At 46.1% G+C, this 20,994-nt stretch overlaps 1 protein-coding gene and 1 long non-coding RNA gene across 2 annotated transcripts in view; one reads left to right on the forward strand and one right to left on the reverse strand.

The window, feature by feature from the left end:
* LOC148110119 (uncharacterized) overlaps positions 1 to 20,994 on the reverse strand; it is a 384,230-nt gene that overhangs the window by 328,980 nt on the left and 34,256 nt on the right. Inside the window, exon 4 of the long non-coding RNA XR_015724562.1 lies at positions 5,605 to 5,731. This is a non-coding gene — a long non-coding RNA (uncharacterized LOC148110119). The remainder of the gene's footprint in view (positions 1 to 5,604; positions 5,732 to 20,994) is intronic.
* Positions 1 to 20,994, forward strand: part of TRPC7 (transient receptor potential cation channel subfamily C member 7) — a 137,615-nt gene that overhangs the window by 89,539 nt on the left and 27,082 nt on the right. The window contains exons 4-6 of the mRNA XM_045795027.2: positions 1,700 to 1,916; positions 12,789 to 13,022; positions 17,000 to 17,264. Of these exons, the coding sequence (XP_045650983.2) occupies positions 1,700 to 1,916; positions 12,789 to 13,022; positions 17,000 to 17,264 (716 nt within the window). The remainder of the gene's footprint in view (positions 1 to 1,699; positions 1,917 to 12,788; positions 13,023 to 16,999; positions 17,265 to 20,994) is intronic.

Below are 20,994 nucleotides of genomic sequence, written 5' to 3' on the forward strand. Positions count from 1 at the left end.
AAATGAGACATGGTTGAATTCACTTTTCTTACTGAATTTATGTGAGATGTTTTATTTGTCCCTACATTTAACTTGTGCATTCTGAATTTAATGTAGCTACCTACGGCCAGAACTAATCTGCAGTCCAATTTTGTAAATAATGAAGCTAAACATTACAAAGAAGGGCCATTTATAAAATGTCTGTAAGTTTTATGGTTTCCAGGTAACGAGAATTTCAGGTTTTCGGGCACTAGATTTAGTGCCATAGGACATTTGACAATGCAAATGAACTGAAAAAAAGTTTTTTCCAGCATAGTACAGATTCCCAATGTCTGAACCTGAGATGCTGGGTGTTTTTAAAAAATTACAACTATCACTTTTTTTTATTTCAATAGATAGGTTCTATGGCATTCGAACCATAGTAAATCATGTTACACTAATAACCAGAACAATTAAAGTAGATGATTACCATGCTGAAGCATATCAAAAGAACATTATCAAGCCATCTGACTTAGAAATGTTATGTTGAACACAGTCATAATTGGGGAAATTTTACCTGCAAAAACCCCTGTAATTGATCATCTGCTGAACCAATACTCTATCTCCCGGGTGACATCTCACTCTAGGACTCCTGAACGGGGCTGAATGTGAACATCAATTAACCAGACAGTGGCTACAGGTGAACATCTGCTCTAGAGAAGGAACTGGGCTTCAGAAAGTTTCCCTCTCTGCTCTCGTCTGATTAGTGTACCAGGGTGAGGGGCAAGATTGGTGCTTAGGTGCAAGTGATAGCAGTGACCTAGAAGGGACCCACACGAGTTCATTAACAGGGGTCGGCAGACTCACCCGGCGGCCCACAGTTCAGTCCTCAAAGACCAAAGTAGCCCTTGGGTGGCACGCCAGGGCCAGAGAAGATGTGGCCAATACTTGCTCCCTAAAGGGGCATCTTCTGGATCATTTCAGGCTCACATGAAACAACCGCACAACTCAATTGTGCACAAGAGCCACAAGGGAAACCTCAGGGAGTTCAGAGTAGTATCAGACTCTATGATCTCCACACGCATGGCAATAAAAAGACAATTTTTTTAATGTATGAGGAAAAAGTCCTCTACGTCTGGAAATTAACCTGTGATTTAAAAATGAAATCCAAAGGGAAACTGTAAAATATTGATACCTGAATATCGATGAACATACTAGCTGTCAAAATTTCTTGGAATATGGCTAAAGCAGAGAGAAGTGTAGAGCTTTAAGTAAATTACCAACATACAAGAAATACTGAAAACAAATCATAAAAAAACAAAACTCAGGAAAATGGACCAATGAGCAACAGAGCATATCCAACATGTGTTTCTTTAAATTCTAACTCTACTGAGATAGCTTATTTTTTTTCCAGATGTGAATGTCGTAAGACGCATATCTACATGGTTGGGAAAAGCCGGGCAGATTACGACACAATGATACATCAGTGTGTTGTACGCCTATTTAAACCACTCCCACTAAATCTCCTAAATAGGAAAAAACTGAATTCAATAGAAAATATATTTGGTTAGGCAGCACCTCACATAAAAGTGCAAGAGAAAAGGCTGTCTGGGTTCAGTTAGCAGCTTCTGTCCATGATGGAGGATTCTCTGGTTATAGTTTGGCAAAAGCATTTTAAAGAGAGACCTGCACCCACCTACAGATGCCAGTTTAATATGTCTTGTACATATTTTGTTTCCAGCTAGGAAGAACTCTGAGGAGCCCCTTCATGAAATTTGTAGCCCATGCAGTTTCTTTTACAATCTTTTTGGGATTATTAGTTGTGAATGCATCAGACCGCTTTGAAGGCGTTAAAAACCTGCCCAACGAAACCTTCACAGACTACCCGAAACAGATCTTCAGAGTGAAAACCACACAATTCTCCTGGACAGAAATGCTCATCATGAAGTGGGTCTTAGGTAAGCAGTCACTCTGTCATTTATTCTCTCCTCCTCTACTAATAATAGGACATTATTAAACTCCAACTTCTGAACCTCTGTCTTTCCTCTTGAGCGCACTCTGGCAGTCAAAATTGTGAGCAGATGACCAACAAAGAAGCCAGAGTCAACGGCTATACAAGCTGGTGTATCAGATGCACAGGCCTGTAACAGGAATCCCAATTTTGGAAGGAGATGTTTGGAGGAAATTTGCTACATGCTTTTCATTACACGTGTATTGAAAATGCTCGTAAAGTAGCCTTGCATGAGAAAACGTATTTTGATCATTTAACTACAGTCTACCAGAAGCCTTAGGATATCAAGGTCTGATTCAGAAAAGAGTATAAAATTGCATAACTTAAATGATAATTTTTATCACTGAATACTAATGTACAATAGAATGCAGATGATAAATATAAGTCTAAAAAGTTAGGGGAGTTACACTTTCTCATTATTTGCATTAATGAACATCATGAAGCTGTGACATTGCTCCTTGCGGAGATGCTTTGTGCTGCCAAGGTCTGCCACTAGAAGTGCCAAGGAAATTTTCCCAATTTCCCCAATGACTAGCTAAGAAAGACCATCTCTCTTTTACCCACTTCGTAAGAACTATTATTAAGAGGAACAAACAAGCTAAACCAAAATGATAAAAGCTAAAACTGTATAGGCAAAATGGGATAGGTTTTTCTAATACTAAAAACTAAAAAACTACTTCATAAAAAAAAAAAATCAGGGGCGCCTGGGTGGCACAGCGGTTAAGCGTCTGCCTTCGGCTCAGGGCGTGATCCCGGCGTTATGGGATCGAGCCCCACATCGGGCTCCTCCGCTATGAGCCTGCTTCTTCCTCTCCCACTCCCCCTGCTTGTGTTCCCTCTCTCGCTGGCTGTCTCTATCTCTGTCAAATAAATAAATAAAATCTTTAAAAAAAAAAAATCAGACTTGGTGGGAAAAAAGGAAAAACTGTAAAATTTATCATCGGTGACATTGCACATTACTAAAACCTGATCAATAGATTATAATATTTACAGCCAAAAGATATGAATTTGTTGAGAATGTTTTGAACAAAACAAAACTGAAAAGAGAACTGAAAATTTTTAACTCTGGAATATCAAGACGTACCCCATTAATTAAACCACCCTAACGGTATACACCCCAGAATTCGCTTTCTTCACAAACATTCAATAATGGTATCATTTCCACTGTGTTCATGTTAACAAACATTGAGTCAAAATGTACACAGGGTCAAAGGATCTGTGCCCTTAATCAACAAAATCACAAAAGAACAAGTACTTGAAAACGGCCCAACACAGCGCCTGCTGTGGTTAAACGAGAGAGCCTAAGAGAGCCCCAGCAGCTGAACCACATGAGAACAGCCTATGATGTCCAAGCTATGGTCTCTGAGCCAGGTCTCTAAATAGGAAGAGGGAGATGAGAAGAATGGTCTGATCCAAAGGAAAGAAGCAGGAGAGCACACCATGCTTCCCACGGGCTTTTCATCAACCAGCCAGTCTCTAACCAGAGGCTCACTTGTAGAGTCCCTGGCACTAAAGTTGTAAAGAGACGTTAAAGCCGGTGGCAGAGTGAGTTCTGTGGCCTGACTTCCACAGTTCAGGGTCTACCCTAATCCTCCCTATGCGCCCTTCCACCGTCACAGATAAACTAAACACTTTAACACTGCAGGGGATGGAATGTTTTACAGCCCCAAATCCATCTGAGAAAACGCTAACCCCGCTGTGACAGGGTTAGGAGTTGGGGCGTCTGGGAAGGGATTAGGTCATGAGGACAGAACGCTCATGGACGGGATTCGTGCCCTTATAAAAGAGCCTCGGGGCTCTCTCACTCTCTCCCTGCCATGTGAGGGTACAACAAGCAGTCTGTAACCCGGAAGAGGGCTCTCACCAGAGTCCAAACATAATGGCATCCTGATATCAGACTTCCAACCTCCAGAACTGTGAGAAAGAAATTTCTCTTGTTTACAAGCCACTCGGCCTGTGGTATTTCATTACAGCAGCCCAAACTAAGACACAGATGAAAAAATAAAAAAAAACAAAAAACAGAAACCCATAACTCACATGTTGGGTTTATGGGTAAAAGCTCAAAGAGTATTTATGGCCCCAACCACTCACCCACGTTTCCCCACCCGGCCCCCACGGAGTAGGCTGTGGTGAGTGCACCCACACCTGTCCTTCAGTGGTAGAGCGAACACAGGTTCCTGGCTCCTACTGAAGCAGGACCTCCTCCTGACCCGTATTTCTCTTCCTGGATGTCAGAGCACTGTCCCAGGAGGAGGCACTTCTCTCCAGCTACGGAGGACCCAACTTTTAGAGCCTGGTCCCAGGGCCTGCCCAGCAAAGCAGAGCTGAGTTTTTAAGACTGTCACATGAAAAGTACTGGGGAAGGGAGGACTTATTTCTCATTGACCTGTTTCCTATTATATTTCAGGTGGAAGAAAGATTCTAACTAATTTTCCTTATTTAGATAACTTTTTCTAACTTTTTATTATGAATAATTTCGAGAATATGCAAAAATCAAGATAAGAGTATAGTACACCCCATGGACCAATCTCTCATGTTCAACAATTAGCAAGTCATGGCTAATCTTTGTTTCTTCTATGCCTTCCCTAGTTCCCTTTCCCCAACGCTGTGGGATTCTGAAGCAAATCTCAGATATCACATTTCATCCATAAGCATTTTTATGTGTATCTACTAAAAGATAAATCATTTTTCTTTTCTTCAATCTTTTTTTCTCTCTGTGCTTTAAGTTCACGGATAATTTTTCTGCACTGTCTACGATTTTAATCCCCAACCAATGAATTTTTCCTTTCAGATATTATATTTTTCAATGCTTGAAATTCCATTTGGCTCTCTTTTTATCTTTCATTTCCTTTTTCATGATGCTTGCATTTTCCTTTAAATCCTTGAACATACTGTGCATGCTTAAAGTAACTGTTAAAAAATCCTTAACTCCTAATTCCATCATCTCTGTCATTTCTGGGTTACTTCCTTCTACCTAATCTTTCTCCTGACATGGATCACATTTTCCTGCATCTTGGTTTGTTAGCAATTTCTGATTGAACGATGGGCACTTCGTATGTTACGCTGCTGAGCATCCAGATTTTGTTGTCTTCCTTGAAAGAGTATTTGGCTTTATTCTGACAAGCCGTTAAATTACCTGCAGATGAGTTCAGGGCTTTTCAAGCTTCCTTAGAGTGTATCTGGAGAAATTTAACCATAAGGATTGTTTATCCTTGTACTACAGAGACATCCATCTACGGTCTCTACTAAATGCCGTGGATAATCAGAAAAGAACTTCAACTCTGGATGCTGTAAGCTCAAACGTCTCTCCACTGGGGGTGAGCTCTGGAAGCTATTCAGCTTACAGCTCTTTGGCTGCTGTCTGCGCAGTTTTACTATGGGCACCTCTAATTTAGAAATGTTCAAAAGGACCCCCACATAATTTTCTGGACTTCATCTGTGGTTTTGTGTTTTGGTATGCATAGTACCCTTCTCTCTGAAACTCTGCCACACAACCTCTAATCATCTCTGCCTTCCTGAACTCTCTGTCTCTTCAACCCTGTGGGACTGCCTTTCATGCCTCTGGGATTCCTCTCCGTGCACTGCACAGTGGAGTGTGCCTCCATAAAGAAAGACATGGTGTTCAAGTGGCTTACCGTGCTGGTGTCCCTTTACTGAAGGAATCTCTCTTCTCAATGTCTGAGGACGGTTTCTTTTTTTTTCTTTTTCTCTTTCTTGGTTTCTTATCCATCATGGCTGGTAACAGAAACCAGAACTCCTTTTCTAAAACAGAACCACAAACATAAAAGAAAATTTATAATTTCTTCGTACCTTCAAATTTCTAGTCAGTACTCGAATTTCTCTGATTGAGGAGACTAGCTGGACAACGACCTGCTCTTCCTTCAGGTCTCCGGTCAAAGTTTACCTTCTCAGAGGAGTTGAGCAGGAGGAACATGCACTCCCATCTCCCTACTCTGACAGGTGAAATCTGAACAGAGACCTGAAGGAAGAGAGGAAGTAAGCTTTGTGGACATCTGGGTGAAAAGCATTCCAGACAGCAGGATCGCTGTGTGTTAAAGGCTTGGATTCAGGGAAACCGGTGTGGCTGAAGTGTAGTGAATGAGGAGAGAACAGAACGAGGAGAGAACTCAGAGGGACAGGTGGAGTTGGATCACGCGAGGCCTTGCAGGCCATGGTACACAGTTTTGATTTTATTCTGATGGTGACAAGAAACCCCTGGAAAAGTTCTGAGCACAGAAGCAACATATGACTGAAGTTTTTAATGATTTGCTGGCTGCTATGTACAGGACAGAGAATTCTGGAACAAGAACAGAAGCAAGGAGACCAGTCAGGAGCCACTACAGTAACGCAGACAAGAAATGGTTTGTTTTGAGGAGGTGGTAGATGGTGATTTACGTTCTGTAAAATCAGTAATATTTACTATTTGACTTTGTGTGGGGTGTGAGAGAAAGAGAGCAGTCAAGGAAAATTCCATGTGTTTTAGCTCAAGTAACGGTATACTAGAGTCATTCACTGCAACAGGAAAGACGAGGGGAAGAGCAGTTTGGAGAGGAAGGAGAGAAGGAAATCAAGAGTTCGGTTTGATACCTATTAGACATCCAAGCAGAAATGTCAAGGAGCACTTGGACATACATGTCTGAAGTCCATAAGTATATAAGGAGAGGCTGGGGCTGAAGGCATAAATATGAGCATGTCAGTGTACTTACAGTAAATTAAGTGTGCAATCACCCCAACTGCAAATGTGGTCAAACTGGGACCAAGCCCTGAGGCACAGGGATACTTAAGGACGGAAAGATGAGACGTCTCCAGCAAAGATTAGGTAAGAGGAGAGCCAAGAGAGTGGTGTTAAAGCCAATCGAAGTAACTGGGTCAAGAACCAGGGAGTGATGACTTACATCGAATGCCGACAGATCAGGTAACATGAGGCCTGAGACCTCACCACTGAATCTAGAAGCTAAGTTCCTGAGTAACCAGAGGGGATGGGATCCAGGACACAAGTGGAGGGCCCAGCCTTAGCAGGCCTGTGGACTCCTCACCCACTGCACCGGGAGGGAAGCTGGAGGTGAGGCCACAGAGCAGGTGGCTTGCTAGATGTAGTGGGGGGAGCAATGTGGAAGTTTTCGGGTATTTCTTCTACTTTCTCAATTCTTTTCTCAATAAATATTTTCTAGTTATTAGACATTATACTAAATATCAGGCACTGTGCCAGAGACTGGGGAAGCAGCTATAAAATAAGACTAACGTTATCTTATCCCCAAATACATTCTGGAGCTCTTGACTTACTACAAGGTAACACTAATCTTTTAGGGAAAGCTCTTGAACACCGTGTATACTACTGGCACGTCCGAAATCTACAGTCTGATCTACTCTGCTCAGACATGGAGAGGCTTGAAGGAGCGTGAGGCCCCTACTGACAGAGCCTTCGAATTCTACTCTGCCAGGCAGGCCTTGATCGGCTAGATACAGAGCAGCACAGTCTTGTCCCCCTTAATGGATCATAGTCAGAAACACAGGACCGTGGACAGACCGATTGTACCAACACTATTACTCCCTATCTACCGGAAGCTGCCCTAGGGCTGAAAAGAACCTTACAACCCTAGCAAGTCCAATCTGCTCCTTTCATGGATGAAGACGGTGGCCACAAAGAAGTGAACGGCCTTCTCCAGGTGGCCTGCTTCTGTCCTTCCCAACCCCAGGCCTCACTACATTCTCAGCCCAGGAGCTAGAGTGATCCATCTAAAATACAATCGGGTTTTGTCCCTCTTTGCCTCGAAGCTCTTCAGCAGCTTCCCATCTCCCTCAGAGTGACACCGATGCCATTATAATGGCCTACAACGCCCTCCACCTCTCCACCCCATCTCTGTGACTGCATCTCCCACCACTTCCCACCTCACTCGCTCTGTTTCAGCCTCACTGGCTTCCTTGCTGCACACTGTTTCTACCTCGGAACCTTTGCTGGGGCTGTCCCCTCCGCCCAAGAGCTCTTCCCACAGACAGTGCATGGCTCACTCCCTCACCTCCTCAGGTCTCTGCTCAAAGATCTTCCTCAAAGCGAGGCCTTTATAAACCAACCAATTCAAAGCCGCAAGTTCCTCCACCCTGACCGCCTTATTCCCCATGCTCCTTTCTTCCTAACAGTTAACATCTCTGACCAAACTACGTGCTTTCCTTTGTTTCCTCCTGTCTCCGTTAATATTAACATTTCTGCAATAATATAAATTTGCAGTTGACTCTTTTCATCTTTCAGTAGCCCTCTCTCCATCTGGCCATGTGCTTTTCCCAATGACCACTTTCAATGCCACATTGTGTGACAATAGTCTAACTTACTTCCCCAAGCCTCTCCTCCTAACAGGCATGTAGGTTGTTCCCCTTATGCTGTCCAGTTCTGTGGAAAAGTCAAACCCAATTAGAAATGCATTCTTCCTTCACTCCAGATGCTTTAGTTGATTACCAATGGGATTTGGGGGGAAAATCCTAGATTGTCAATCCAAGAGATTTAAGACATAGGGGTTGAAAGGCACAAGGAGGCTAAGACACACCCAGAGATAGAAGAAAAGCCAGGACACAGTATTAAGGAAAGCAAGAGAAGAGTACGAGAGGAAGGAGAGCTCAATTTAGAAATAGTAGACATGTGTGTTCTGTAGCACTGTCAAATGAGCTGCTTTCGGGAGGACTCGGCGATCCAGGGACCATCACTCCGTCCAGCCTGGAGAACCTCCGGGATCAGTTCATACCAAAGGAACCTCTTTCTTGCCTGTTTCAGGAGGAACTTTGGGGTAGTTGTAAGAGCTTATAATAAGGCTTTTCAATGGGAGATTGTGGCCCCAGAGACACTCATCAGAGGACTGTGTAACAACATGAGTTGTTCCCAGAAAGCCACCAGGCTTGGAGGGCAGGAAGTCTCTCCACAACGCATGTCATTTCTCCACCTAGGAAAAGACTCATGTCCGAAGACGCATTCTGCACCACTCTTAGATCTTGGCAGTGTTTTCTTTAACAGGCGTCCCAGCATTGCAAGTGGTGTGCAGACGTAAATGCCCAACGTAGTAGAAAAATACACTTAAACAGCTGCAGAAAAGAGCTTGGGACTGGGTGTCAGGAAACCCAGTCCTGTGTCCCTTTGCCCTTCGTGGCCCTGCCTGTCTGAATTTCAGTTTTCACGTGCGTAAAATGTGAGGATCAAGCTCTCCCTCACCCCACCCACCTAGGGTTACAAACTCTCCAAGGGCAGTGCTAAGTCTTAGCTCCAGGATCATACAGTGAGGTCTGGCCAAGAATGAACTTATAAAATTCTATGGCTGGGTTCTTCACCTAATTAATTCTTTTGATGGTTTCCTCATTTATTGAGATCAATTTCCAAGCAGACGGCTCCAGCCAACTTTTCAAAGTTTCCCCCAACAAGCGAGACCAGGTATCTGCTCTGCTTATCACCTTTAGGGATTATCTAGCCGCTCAGAGAGAAGCCCAGTCTCCCCCTCATGGCCTGATGGAAGGTCTACTGGGCCTTCACTAACCCTCCCTGCTACCAGTCTCCAGCCCCAAGTTCTGACTCTTGAGCCATACTCAGCCTCTTCAAGTACCATGGAGGAGCCCATCCTCCCACACTTCCACGGCCACTATCTGGAACACTTTGCCAGCCCCTCTTCCCTCACCTGGCTAATACCTGGTTCCGCACACCAAGTGTCACCCCCTCCACGCATTCACTCCATCGGTGAACAAATACAAGTTGTTCCAGGAATTCTGCTGGGTCTCGTGATTATAGCACGGACTGCTCTTATCCCTGTGTCTCCACAAACAATCCCTGGACATGTTCATTACAGCATCTGTCACCCTGGAGCATTCATTATTGCTTGTGATACATCTGTCTCCAGCACTAGACGGAGCCTGCTAGGGAAGGGCTTTCATCTTGGTTGTGGTGTCCCCAGAATGGTGGCTGACACTGAGTCAGCACTCAATAATGTCTGTTAAGTGGGTGCATAAGTTCCTAACCAATAAGAGTAAGCTTGTGCCTAGCAGAGAGCATGGCAGATGACAGCCCCGTGGAGAGCAAGGTCCTGCAGTGCCTGTGTACCAACTACGTACACGTTTTCTCATCTGTAAGGTGGAGATATTTACAGTTTAACCAGCTATCAGGCTACTAGGAAGGCTCACTGTTGCTCAAGTGCGTAGCACGGGGCCTGGCACCTACCAGGTGCACAGCATTTGTGAGCTATTAAAATTAGAGAAAGAGGCAGAGCTTTGTTAAGAAATTTTTAAATCTCTTAATATCATCTTCCTGCCCGGAAAACAACTGAATCCCAAATACGTATGAGGCCCAGATTTGTTGCAAAGACCTGCCACTGAGAAAGTATTCGGCTGTCACAGCTTGAGGGCATATCTCCCTCCTGTGAGTTCACAGAACACCTACATTTCCGCCCAATAATGGGAAGCTGACCTGAAAGAACCAAGAGGCCTCCAAGGAGGTGGTCTCTGAAGTCCACTCTGCGGAGGACCCTGGGACAGAGGAGAGGACACCCTGGGGCCAGGACCCCTTAAGAATGTGGGTATTTAAGTCTCACAGGCTTCATCGGCAGCAGGGATGGAAGTGAAGCACCTTCTGAACTGACAAGCTCCATGTCGGCAGCCTGCAGGCCATTATTCAGAACGTGCCCAAAAGAAGCTACCCCTTTCCCCTCAGGCTTCCCAGCCCGTTCCACTGTCAGCCACCCTCATGAATTATCAGTGACCTTGCTCTCTGGGCTCCAGGGGCATCCCTGAGGGAAGGGGATTTTGCAAGAAGGAGGCTCCAGTGCCCAGCATCCTTACTCCTGAGCCCCTGGGCTCTAAACACTCCTCTGATTGACAAGCTGAGGGCAAGAGACCGTCACACTCAGCTTGGATAGAAAATGCTGAACTACCCTCCGAACCTTGGAAGCAAGGGGCCTGACTTCACTCAAGTACTTAATTTCCCACGTTTCTTTTTCATTAAGCATTCCTGCTGCTCAAACCTTTGGGCCCATGCTACTTTTACTCATGGCCTTGGAATAATTTAAATTAGCCTGGGTGACTTAATATTTAAATCTAGTAAAACTGACGAGGGCATTTGACTATGGAGGAAATGATTCGCAATGCCCAATGAGGAGCTACTATATTGGTCAAAAAAGTCAGTTTTCTATAAACAATTTGCATTTCAGATTCATAGAGCTTTTGATGCTTGAAATTACCCCCAAATTCCAAGAATATCAAGGGACTTTTCTAAGGTCACATACCCAGTAAGTGGCCAAAGCTAGAACCTGAACCCAGGGCTTCCGGAATTAAGGCCAGTGACAGCCCTAAGTAATAGCCTGCAACTGTCCTAGCGCCCAGCTAAAAGCACTTCCACTAAGAGAGCAGGAATTTTAATTTGAGAGTAGCCAAGAGCAATAAACATTACTTCTTCCAGCCTGTAATGGTTTCTCTAAAAACATTCCTAAAATATCTATTCAGACTGGCACAATTGAAAGTAATTTCAGTGTTAAGAAAATTATTACTTCGCTAAATTACTATACAAATTTTGAAAGGGTAAGCTTGAGAAGGGTGGCTTGCAAAGAAAAAAAAAAAAGGCAAGGTGGGGAGTGTGGGTGTCTTGTAAACAGACCTGCAATGTTTTGGTATATTTCCTATTGTGCAGCCTCAGATGTGACACAGACATGCAGATCCTAGAATCTATTTCATCAAACAAAGCCGACTCCTCTAAACAGAAGCTCTCAAATTAACTTTTCTCCTTAGAGAAACACTTTGTTTCAATTCCTCCTATATAATGGACCACTTTCACCAGAAAAGGGAAAACTCTGATTAAAATTGCCCCTGGGCAGATGAGAGATGATCCAGTGTGGCCAGACACGGGCCTGTGACAAGTCAGCCATGCTCCGTGCCCATGACCATTTGTCTGCGCCTAGTATCATCCTTGACTCCAGGCTTTGTAGACAGCTAAGTCCTCAAAGGTCACTGTATTATAATGCGGTCATCTGCCAGTGTGCTTGGGTTTGAGGTCTGGAGGAGACAGAAGAGGGAACACCAGCAAATGGCTGGGCTGGAACTGTTGGGGGACAGCTGGGGAGACCTGCTTTGCTGAAATCCAGGACATATGGACACAGATCACAGGAAGCTCCAACAGCCCAGCTCTGCAGTCTGGACTTTATCTTAGGGTCAAGGAGTACAGTGCAGGGGGAAGTGACCATGACCCAACCTGTACCTGAGGCAAGGGGTGGAACTAGCAACATTTTGTTTACATACCTCTACATTATTTAATATGTAACAATTAAGATATGTTTTTAAAATCCAGCAAGTTATTTTTAAAAATTAAGAAAAAAATAACCACCCAAAATTAATGCTCACTGAAGCAATCACAGAAATACAGAAAGCGTTCCAATGTGGGAGTTAGGAGAACAGGGTTTTGGGCCTTATGCGGGACCCTCAGAAAGCCCTTTCCCATTCCCAGACCTCAATTTCCTTACATTTCATTTAGAACTGGACGATTCCTTAAGACCTCTCAGTTCTTAAAACGCACAAATGTTGGACATTCTATTTTTCCTATATTACCTCCAAGAATCTATGAAGATGAGAACTCTCTCCTCACTTCTGGAGATGGTTTATCTGCAAGCACAGGGGCAGGTGACGGGTCCTCAGATTTCTAAATCTGCTTTTAAAGAAGACACGTTTCCATTTGCTACTGGCTACAAACGTTCTCAGCTCTCAAGAGCTCACATTTACATTCGTACCCTGGTTCCCTCCGTGCCCCGCTGTGGACAAATGCCAACGGAACTGAAAAAACGAGCCTAACCTTCTCACTCTCCCGCAGGAATGATTTGGTCCGAATGCAAGGAAATCTGGGAGGAGGGGCCGCGGGAGTACGTGCTGCACCTGTGGAACCTGCTGGACTTCGGGATGTTGTCCATCTTCGTGGCCTCCTTCACCGCCAGGTTCATGGCCTTCCTGAAAGCCAGCGAGGCCCAGCTGTACGTGGACCAGCACGTGCAGGACGACTCGCTTCACAACGTCTCGCTTCCGCCGGAAGTGGCCTACTTCACCTACGGTGAGCCGGAGAGCGGTGCTCCGCCCGCGTCAAGCCCCACGCTCCTGGGGCGTGGCCACAGGCCCTTCACGCCACACCCCCTGCAAATCCCCCTCTAAAGCAGCCCTGCTCCTTGCCCCACAGCCAGCTAAATAGAACGTGGAATTAGTGATTATAAGAAATGAATTTTTTTATGTGTTAAGAAGGATGGATTTGTTTTGGTTTCAAAGGCTATTAGAACGTTTCTGGGAGTTTTTTTTTTTTTCTTTTTTTATAACAAAGACCTCTTTTTTAAAAAGATTTTGTTTATTTATTTGTAAGAGAGAGTATGGGGGGGAAGCGGCAGGCAGAGGGAGAAGCAGGCTCTCTGCTGAGCAGGAAGCCCAATGCAGGGCTCAATCCTGGGACCCTGGGATCATGACCTGAGCTAAAAGCAGATGCTTAACCGACTGAGCCACCCATGTGTCCCCAAAGATCTCATTTCTCATGTGGATCCAGGAGCACTAAGGGGAAATATAGAGATGGAAGAAATGTCCTTCTATATTGGATCCCTGTGTTTTGTGCAAAGATAGGTCCTTGATTCCCCAATTCAAAAATACTTTTCTCGTGGCCAAAGTAGTTTTTTGGGGATGCCTTAATTCTTTCAAACCACAAGGCCATACAGTGTGAAGTAGCAGGTTGAAATTTTAGTAGTAAGAGTTGTAGCATACATTTATTGAGGACTTAGTAGGTGCCAGGAACTGTATAGACATACTACACCATAAACTCCAATCCTTGCAAAAGGCCCACAAAAAAAGGGTCTTTCTGTCCCTATTTTACAGATGATGAAATGGGTTTCCATGGCAGGGCTCACAATGTTCTCAGAAATACAGGACTGCCTTGGATAGCAAGGGATCCTCGCCCAACATGAGGAGAAAACCATGCAGAATGGCACAGTGCTCATGTCCCTAGCTTTGGAGTTACACCTGGATTCAAACCCTACTTGTATAGCTTACTCTGAGATTTTGTTTACATTAACTCTTTAGAGCCTTTATTTTCTCATACATAATAGCAGGATAATACCCATGTCAGGAAGTTTGTTTTGTGATTTAAATAAGAGAGTGGATATGAAGAATGTTGCACTGTGCTCTGAAAATACTAAATGTTCACTAAATGGTAACACTTATTATCAATACCGCCTGCTGGTTCATTTTCCTGCTCTAACACTCTACTTTCTGTTCTAAAAGAGAAAGAGAAGTGGGGGGAAGATCTTTTTTATTGTTCCCAATAAACTAGCTGGACACTTAATAGACATTCATTAATGGCAGCTGCTACATCATGAAGGGTTTGAGTGTCAAAAGTCCCTGTTAGATGAAGTCACATGGCTCCTGTGACCTCAGAATGTCCGTGGTCAGGTAAAGCAGTGAGTGCAGAGGGCTGGCCATTTAACACAGAAGTTGAGTTGCTTACCCATATTCTATATAGATCGTGTTGCAGATTATGTCACACGTAAATGTGGTAAGGACACACCTCCTGAGAAACGGGGAACCTTCTAGTTTACAAACCATTCACTCTTTGTTGAATGGTTTAGCAAATTCAGATTTGTTAAAGGCCAAATGGACTTGCATATTTTCTCTTCTGTGCCATTCAGTGTTCATCAATGAAAGAGGAGAGAAACTTGATACTAAATTGGATACTTTTCTTAATGCCCTGATTCAGGCTGAAGTATTATCCACCTGTGACTTCTGTTCCTGTTAAGGATTGTGTTAAGATCTCACCCAACTGCAAAGTACTGCCAATGTTGCCCTTGCGTTGAGGTTCACCCTGTGCCCTTGGACATCTGGCTCATAGTGTTCACTTGTGCTCCAGTTGCGGGGCAAGAGAGCCCCCTGGTGGCCAGCCAGGCGGTGGTGCCTTCCAACCTCTACAGCTCCAAATAGGCCGATGCCAGTTTTCCAGGTTGTGATAGGGCAATTTTTCTCATGGAAAGAGCTCCAAAAAAGAAGAAAATCCCTTTGTCTGAATCATCACCCTGCTCTTTGCTTTTACACCCATCATAACTCTTACAAGCCAGTCCAAGTAGAACACTTTTTCACTAGAAGTCCTGACCTGGACACCAGGGTCCAAGGACAGCTAAATCTATCTTACTAGATAATATAAGTGGCTTTTATTATTACAACTGAGGTTTAATATGATAAATTATAGGAGGAGGAAAAAAAAGAAATTCCTTTTTGGTGTCCCTTTGTAGAAGCCAAGTCTTATTTCATGTTACCCAAATGTGTTATTTATCCTTGGAGGGTGACAGATACATTGGAAAAACATAATTTGTTCTCCTTACTTGTCTTTCCTGGACTTCTGAGTTATGACCTTGATGAGAACATAGAGTCTATAATTTTATTGTATTTCCAAATGTAATTTAGAATACACTACATGAAACTTCGTGGGAAATAGAGGCCTGGCTTCCCTTACTAAAGGTTTCTTGCTGCTCTTTATTATTATAATTGTTTAACACAGTCTAGCCCTGAAAATAAAGGATAAAATTCCTCCTCCATTTCCCTTGGGGTGCCAAGAATTGCTATGTAATCTCCTTGCTATCTGCATTTACCTGGCTATGAAAAGGACCCCATACCCCTAATCCAATCTTGAAAATGGCAATAATAATGCCTACTCTACAGGGCTGTCAGTAAAATTACAGCTAACGTATGTGTAAGGGCTAATTTCAGTTTCTCAATGTTTCTCAATATAAGTTTCACTTAGCATTTCTCAACAGGGAGACTCTCGTCTTTTTCAGCAGAGCAATTTTCATGGTACGGGTCTGTCTGGAGCATTGCAGGGTATTAGCATCTCAGTAATATTCCTGCCCCGGTATGGTGACAACCGCAGACACCCACATACAGTTCCCAAGGATGAAGATGCTGCCCTACAGAGAACCACTGCTTGTCCCCACACGTAGCAGGGAGTCTTTTCAGTGATGGATGCCGCTCCTTGTGCCATAGGAACACTTCGCAGCCTTGTTCTGCTGCCGGAATACACTCTGGACAACTCAGACCCTCACCAGAGGCCACAAGCAGAAACTCTACAGCCCAGCACAGGTCCCAGGACTCTTGCCACCTGGAACAGGGCTGGCATGGCAAACCTGGATAAGCGGTCGCCATATTGGAGACCTCAGCTCAAACCCAGAGCAACTCTTCCAGATGTGCGCTGCCTGAGAAACAAAACCCAAGAGCATTTTCTCAGGCAAGATCCTTCAGATTCCCAGCCCTCGTGTGGGCTCGTGTGTTCTGATCTGTGGCCAGTCCAAACTTGTGGTATTTCAGTCAGTCATCTAACAAACATTTAGCAACACGTGCCGTGTGCCAGATGCTATGCTAAGCACTTTATGCATAAGGTTGATATTATCCCCAACTTACAAATGGAGAAAACCAGGTTCCTAAAGGTTAATTGACTTGCTTGCAGTCATACAGCCCCTGAGTAGAAAGGCCACTGTCAACCTCGGGTCTGTCTGACTCTGAGCCCATGCTTCTCCCCACGGCTTCCCCGTGATGCTTCCCCAGTGAATGGGCCAGGCTCTGCTCGTGGAGCTCAAACGCGGACAAGGAGGACAGAATAGTGAGCAGCAGAGAAAGGTCCATGACAGAGGGCGCACAGGATACGGCAGGAGCAAAGACAGGAATGGGGAGCCTGGCCCAGGTGTGGGAGTCACAGAAGGCTTCCTGAGAGAGCTGACACCTAACAGATGAGTGAAAATGAATCGGCCTCCAAGTGAGGTCAGGGTGTTCCCGGCAGAGGAGCCAGCACATTCCCAGAGGGAGGGTGGCACCTTCAGTGTATTGGGATCAACTTCGAGACACGGGCAGGAATGGCAATGATGAGGTCAGACACCTCGAAAGATGCCTAACTGGTTTCTCGGCCAGACACAGGTCAGCACGGCAGATCCTATCGCCCTCCCCCCTCCCCCCCCACTCCCCCCCCCCGGGGCCCTGGTGACCTGGTGAGTAACCCAGATTGTTTTCTTTCAGCCAGGGACAAGTGGTGGCCTTCAGACCCTCAGATCATATCCGAAGGGCTGTATGCGATCGCTGTCGTGCTGAGCTTCTCTCGAATCGCGTACATCCTGCCAGCCAACGAAAGTTTTGGGCCCCTGCAGATCTCACTGGGGAGAACCGTGAAGGATATCTTCAAGTTCATGGTCATTTTCATCATGGTATTTGTGGCCTTCATGATTGGGATGTTCAATCTCTATTCCTACTACCGAGGTGCGAAGTACAACCCTGCGTTTACAACGTGAGTACCCCAGCGCTCTCCTCGGAGGGTCTCTCTGGGCTCCTCGGGAATCCTTAGGAGTCTCTCACAGGCAGCTCCTTGCAGAGACTCATGTTTCATTGGTATTTCTACAAGCCACAGGTAACTTTCTTTAAGGGTGGTTGTAGTTCACTTTCTGGACATGAAAGAATCCAATTTTTTAAGCTGTATTAAATCTTCTTTTTTTTGCCACTTACATGCTGTGCAGCCATAAGCATGTTCCTTAACTTCTCTGAGCTTTTGTTTCCTTACCTTTAAAACGAGGATAAAAATAATAGCTGCTTAATGGGGATGGTATGAAGATTCAGGGGGATGATACAGTAGCCACATGGTATACTCTCAACACATGAAAGGAATTGTGGTTACTATTATCCATGCATTCACCTGTGCTACCTTGAAAACAGAGCCCTGGGCAAATCTTGCATGCCAACAAATTATCGGAGAAAGGCAGTTGCAATCGGAAAGCAATAAGACTTTAGGAAAAAGGAAAGTGAAGCAGGGGAGGAGGGAGAGCAGATACAGGGTGCTGACCTGGCCACCATCTATCAGAACGTACAACTTGGTCATGACACACTCTCTGGGGAGATCATGTAGAAACACCACATCTCTGAATATCCCATCAGAATGAGAAATACAAAATCTATCAGCCAGAGCCTTTGCATCTGGTGTCTTCCATTAATCAAACTCGCTCCAGAGGACATGAACTCCCCTACCCTTCCAGGACAGCCCTGGGGAAGCCAGGGCCACATAGCATGAGAGGTAGGTGTGCGAGTGCGTGCAGGTCAACAGCTCTGTATGCCTGGCTGGGCCAGCAAGCTCTAGGTGTGGACACTGAGCAAGCCTGGCAGCATCACGTGCCTCAGCAGCAGCCGGGAAGGCCCAGGCAGGGAGGCAAGAGGCATGTGCACCAGCCTGAAACAATGCACGGTCAAGCCAACTGAGAAGTAGCTGCTGTGCGCAGAGCAAGACAGAGCCACGGCCTCCCACAAGGACGTGGTGTTGGAGCTTGCCAAGCCCGTGTCCATGCAGGCCCAGGGCTCCTCCCCGCTGAGGGGGATGCCAGGCAGTGTCCTGGAGGGCCATCGGTAGCCCAGAGGGAGCAGCGGTCTAGAAGAGTCAGGCAGACCCGAGTTTCCATCCTGATACGGTTGTTTACTGGCTGATGACCTTATGCCAAGTCACTTGATTTATCCGTGCCTCTCTGTCCTCACCTGTAAAATGGAAATGACTCTCTGCCTTGTTCATAAATAGCCTTAGGAATAAATGAGGGGGTCATATAAAGGGTCTGCAGCACACAAGTCTTTCCAGTCTAGGTCCTTCCCCCGGCCCACCCAGGCTCAGAACTCCTCCCTGCCTTCTTCAAGCTCCCGCCCAGATTCTTGAGGGAAGGATAGTCACATCTCCAGGCAGAAGCATGGCAGCTGGGACCTGCAGGGCTCACACTGTTGACATGGGGCCCCAGGAACCCTGAGGGGCCTGGGATTTGTTTCCCAGCCAGTGAAAGTGGCTGAGCCCAGCCACAGGTTTCCTGAGCAATTCCCAGCTTGTAGCACGGCCTCACTTTCCCCTTCTTCTGGAGAAATTGCCCATCAGGGGAAGACGCTTACCTCTGAGAACCCAAGCCCTGTGCACTGAGCGCTGTCCCCCTCAGCTCAGAATCCGGAACTGCGCTGCCCTGCCCACAGGAACCACCTAGAAGGGTGGGACCCTGGTGCTGCCGAACCACGGAAGCCGTTACTCCATGGGGCAGAGAAGTAGTGTGTGTTTACAAGAGCAGGTGCCTGGCCCAGAGCAGAGAGATGCAGGTGAGAAGTGCCTGGCTCCGCCCTCTGCCCACAGCAACCCATGGCTCAGACAGACTCGGTGTGAGCGTGACCTCTCCTCTCACTGGCTGTGTGGCCTTGGCCCAGTGCATAAATCCCCTGGGCCTCAATGTCCCCTGCCGCTCTGAAGTAAGAATAGTAAGATGGCCAGCTTCACGGGATTGTTGTAAGGACCCCATAAGAATACCCTGCTTGGCATACAATGAGGCTCCCATGAATGGCAATGACGATCGCGGAAATGATGAATAAGGAGCAGGGGCGGGAGGAGAAGCGGCACGCACACACACCTGGGTACTGATCTGGCTCTACTGGACCCTTTCTGAGCAGTGGCCTCGCTTACAAACTGTGGTCCAGATCAGGCCAAATATATCACCGAATAAGTTGGACTACTTCGTATGACCCCCATACTCAGTGATTAGCTGTGGCAGGAATGAGATAAGTTGGAATCGCCCAAAAGCAAATTTGCTCTAGATCAGTTAGGTGTATCCACTCAGCATGGGAGGCATCGTGACAGAAGGACAGGCAAGCTGTCAGTCAACAAACCAAGGCCTCGATGTCCCTCCTGTGTTTCCAGTCTAGCACAATGCCTTGCGCACACAGTAGGGCTCACGAAATTCTCCACGAACCTGAATGATAGAAGGAACAGGAGACACAAAGCCAGGTTCACAGGTGGTAGGGTAAACATGGGACTGGGAATCTGACCCCGTGAACTTGGGTTGCATTTCTCCTGGCCTGGGTGTTCTGTGCAATCCCTCCTCCTGCTCTTTGCAGGGAGCCTGTGCTGTTGGCACACAGTGGCTCAGAAGGTTAGTGCCAGGACACAGGAGAAAATGAAAAAGATCATGGCTTGAGGGCAGGGCTGACCCGGCCGTAATTCTCAGCTGGATGCAGCTGAACTATACGGGGAATCTTCAGGCTCAGGAAAACCATGGGAAAAGATGAAAGCAGAAGGAAGCGGCAATACAGTGGGCTTGTCCCAAGTCCTGGGAACCAAATGGAGACCTTCTAGACATGAGGGACCCAACCAAAGAGGACCCAGGCCCCCCAGGATGGGGAAGGGAAGAAAAGGTGCGGCGGTGGCAAGCACAGTAGAGAAAGGACGGGATATTTATGGCCTAGCTTAGCAGATCCTAAAATGGGACGTGCAGCTGCAAGACGGTGTGATTGAACAGGGAACAGTCAATAGGGCAGTGAAGTGCAGAGGAGAGAATGGATTTTTGTAAATGTCATCTTTTACCTTCTGACTGCTCCCTGGAGCATGTCCCCCTAAGAGATCTTTGATCAGCAAAAAGCCATGATAGAATAAATGAGATGTGTGCTTTAGGGGACTCAGATCTATTCTGTGTGCCAGCTACGCTGGTGGTAGTCGAATGACCCCCCCTCAGCTGAATGTTTGCTTCACAGCCGCCCACCCCAGGCCGCCCTGCCGACCTGGGGATCTTCCCTCTGGCCTTCCCACAGGGGTGGGGGGCTTTTCTCCTATGGAATTTTGAGCTTGTAGGGTAAGATGGGTCCCCTATCTGTTTCTACAGAGTCAGAAGACTCAATCCTGTAGAAGAGAAATTTGGGCTGGAGCACACTGCAGGTGTCCTCCCCCCAGCCCCACGCCTGCCTTGTTCAAGGACAGCTGGGGTTCCTAAAGGCTGTTCAGGAGGCCCTTCTGAGAGTCAGCTGTTAGGAACTAAGAGACTGCTGCCCCATAAGAGCTCTGCTCACCCTAGCAGTGCAGTCCCCATTCAGATGGCAAAAGCCAGTCCCACCTGAAGCCCACCAGGTTACAGCACTGTCGCAAATGAGAGGGGTGGGGACATTCTGGAACCAAAGGAAAAAGAGGAAAAGTCTCTCTACCAGCTACAGACCCTCAGCCCTTAGCCAAGCCCTGCTCTAAC

Source organism: Ursus americanus, chromosome 5, assembly GCF_024610735.1.
Source record: "Ursus americanus isolate L20-20 chromosome 5, mUrsAme1.1.p, whole genome shotgun sequence".
In the NCBI taxonomy this organism is placed as follows: Eukaryota; Metazoa; Chordata; class Mammalia; order Carnivora; family Ursidae; genus Ursus; species Ursus americanus.